This window comes from Puma concolor, chromosome B2, assembly GCF_028749965.1.
Source record: "Puma concolor isolate L17-30 chromosome B2, mPumCon1.1.hap2, whole genome shotgun sequence".
Classification (NCBI taxonomy): Eukaryota; Metazoa; Chordata; class Mammalia; order Carnivora; family Felidae; genus Puma; species Puma concolor.
In genome coordinates, this window is record NC_141671.1 from 131,859,802 (window position 1) to 131,863,063 (window position 3,262).

General features: G+C 46.6%; 1 protein-coding gene across 1 annotated transcript; it reads right to left on the reverse strand.

Annotated features, from left to right (window-relative positions):
• Positions 1-342: 342 nt before the first annotated feature.
• SF3B5 (splicing factor 3b subunit 5) lies at positions 343-1,076 on the reverse strand. The gene has a single exon (XM_025925496.2). It carries the CDS (start codon positions 943-945, stop codon positions 685-687), a length of 261 nt encoding a protein of 86 aa, XP_025781281.1. The 5' UTR covers positions 946-1,076; the 3' UTR covers positions 343-684.
• Between the last annotated feature and the right edge of the window lie 2,186 nt (positions 1,077-3,262).

Here is a 3,262-nt window from a genome sequence, read left to right on the forward strand (position 1 = left end):
CCAAGGATGCAACTTGCATGGATAGGAGTGGGCAATGCTAGCAAAGATTTTTTGAATGGAAGAAAAAAACGAGGGTGGGATACAGTGATCAGAAACCTCAATACTGAAGGCATTATGGGTCTGAAAAAAGCTCTTGGAAGAAGTCAGGGCTGGGGAATATTATAAAGGTTGTGCAAGGCGGACTTAACTGTCTGGCAATGAACTGGCCCTGGGCTCAACCCCGCCACCGCTCATCCCCTTCTCCACTTCCCATACCTCCAGCCTCTCCCGTCTCCTACGAAACCAAAGTCCCCAGAGCCCTCCCTGGACCCCTCCACCCGAACACAAGTAGTCCACACCAAGTGACTGAAAAATTTCTAAACTTTATAGAAAAAGCAACGACAACAATCAACTAGCCAAAAACGAGCCTCCAAATTCCGTCTCATTCCAGTGCTTTCTCCCCTCTCTGGCTGGCTTCAGGATCTCTCCACCGTCTCAGTTCTCAGGGGTCCTGATGGTATCCCAGCGCTGTGTTCCAAAGGGTCCACAGGACGGCGGGTCAGGCGGGACGCCCTCGGGTAAGCACTTCTGCACTAGGAAAGCACGAGAAATAGGAGCCATGGAGAATCGGTCCACTTGGTACAGGAACAGGCAGGAATGACGACAAAAAGGGAGGAACTCAGGAGATGCTCCCGCACAGCGGTCTCAGTTCTCCTCCGGCTTGTCGGCTGGTGGTCCGCAAGGCTGCAGCATTTTCTCCATCAAGTTGAAGCGGACTCGCGCTTTGCTCTCATTCTCCGCAATGGCAAAGTAGTTCAGAAGGTCGAAGTGGCCCATGTAGGAGCAGTAGGAGTCGCGGTGCTGGTTCACCAGCCATTCCCACTTGGTGGTGTCGGCGTGACCCGTGCCGATGTACTTGGACTGCAGGTGCTCCAGCTGACTGTGGATGGTGTAGCGGTCCGTCATCTCGCCGCTTTCCCTTTGCTCCCAGGTCAGAGGCCACAGATGAGAACCAACAGCTCTAGATTTTCACGCGGGAGACAGGCCGCAGCAGGGAACCTACAGGCCCGCGCAGTCGCAGACGAATGGCGTCACAGCGACGAAGTTGCGTGGACTCGCGGTCCTAGGGCTCAGAGGCGGAAGCGGCTGTGTTTTTTGCCCTGCAATTGGAGTTGCCTAGGCGATACTACACGTCGGCCGCCCCCCCCAAAGAGAGCCCCGCCCCCTTCGTAGAGCGTTGCATTATGGTTCAGTTAGTGAGCCTTTTACTAACAGGGAGCTTTGCATGCTGGGACCTGTGGTCTCTGAGGGTTCGTGCACGTCCGTTTCTGGGAACGGTCGTCGCAGTTTACGAGGCAGCCGGCGGCCTAATGGAGTGTGGTGTAGGGGAGGCGGGGAGCATCCTTGGAGGTTGAGAGCTGAGAAGAAATGGGAAGCTCAAGTAGGACGGGGCCACAGGCAACTGTGAAAATAAAGTCGGTATAATTTTGGTTTCGGAACGAATGTGGCGGCGTGGCAGTCCCTTCCCAGCCAGGGGTGGGTGACCCTGAAATCAGTCGCCGCCGAGTTCTGGCCCCAACTCTGTGTCGTGTAAGCTATGTGGAGTGAACGTTATTTCAACGTTTGCAGGGCCGCCGTTTCCTGCCCGGTGACCGAAGTGCTAAACCAGTTCTGACACGTTCCGGCTCCTCACCAAGCCCCTCCTTCCTCTCCGGCTTCTTAATTTGATAGTCTCCCGCCAGCCCCTCGCCCCACCCTACACACCCCCCGCCTGTATTTCTCAACATTCCGTGCAGCTCGCCTGTCCAATTCTTTGTACTAGCTGTTCCCTCCGCTCGGAATGCTTTTGTTCCCTTGGCTAACGACTTCTCTCTTTAAGTCAGCTCAAAAGCATCTCCTTGAAATCGGCTTTGGCCATGCCAGACAGATGTAAATTGTGCCTCCTTTTCGCGTCTTGTCCGCCTCTCTTCATATTTTCGCTTTATATGCTACTTTTTGGTTTAAGAACTTCCTCATGTGAATTCAAACACTTGGGAAAAGTAGTTTACGTTTTCGATGGTATCTTTTGTCACATGCTTCTTTTATGTTATCTTTATGATATCCTCATGGCCTGGCAGAGATTGTATTCTCGAAAAACATTTGATGAAAGGATAAACAACTGCATGGCAGCCAAATAGAAGGAATTCTTTACTGGGAGAAAGAGAACTTTAAAATAGTTTTATTCTGATACAAAATCCCAGCTATGTACAGAGGAGAAAGTCTAGAGATCTAATGTACAGCATGATGACTGAAGTTAATATTGTATTGAATGTTAGAAATTTGCACAAGAGAATAGATTTCAGGTGCTCCGAACCCGCACACACACACAAAGGTAACTGTTAAGAGATGGATATGTTAATTAGTCTGACTATAGTACAATCATTTCATTATGTATACATATCAAATCATGTTGTACACCTGAAACATAATTTAAGTTTTCTTTTTTAAAAGATTTAAAGGAAAGAAAATGACAAAAAAATGTTCCTTATGGGATCAAATGCCTGTGCCAAAATGAATAAAAAAAAAGTCTTACTCTGTTTAAGCTATTATAATAAACATCTGTGGATTCACCATCCAGATATATCAAAGCTTGCCATTTTGCCATTGTTTCCAACGTTGTTAAATAAACATGAAGTTCTCTGTGTTCCTAATCTATTCACTTCAGGAAACTAGCTTGAATTGAGAGTTAATCTTTCCTGAGTCTGGTTGTTTGTTTTTGTTTTTTAATTGCTGAAAGTTTGTGTATCCAAGGTGTTATTGGTATGCGTGTTTTGAAACTTTACATAAAATGACACCCTGTGGGTATTTTCCTTCGTCAGAATCCATGTTGATATACGCAATTTTAAAAATTATTTTTTTAATGTTTATTTTTGAAAGAGAGAGAGCGAGAGCAGGGGAGGGGCAGAGAGAGAGAGAGAGAGAGAGAGAGAAGGAGACACAGAATCTGAAGCAGGCCCCAGGCTCTGAGCCAGCAGCATAAAGCCTGATCTGGGGCTGGAACTCACAAACTGCAAGATCATGTTAGATGCTTAACCCATTGAGCCACCCAGACACCCTGATATATGCAATTTTAATGCATTTTTCCTGTCATGTAGTATGCTACTGAATTAATATACCATAATATATCCATTATCTCAATAATGGACATTTAATTTTATATTTTTGCCATAAGAAACAATGCTGCAATAAATATTCTTGTACATATATTCTTATACACATGAAGGAGTTTCTTTAGGGAATCATA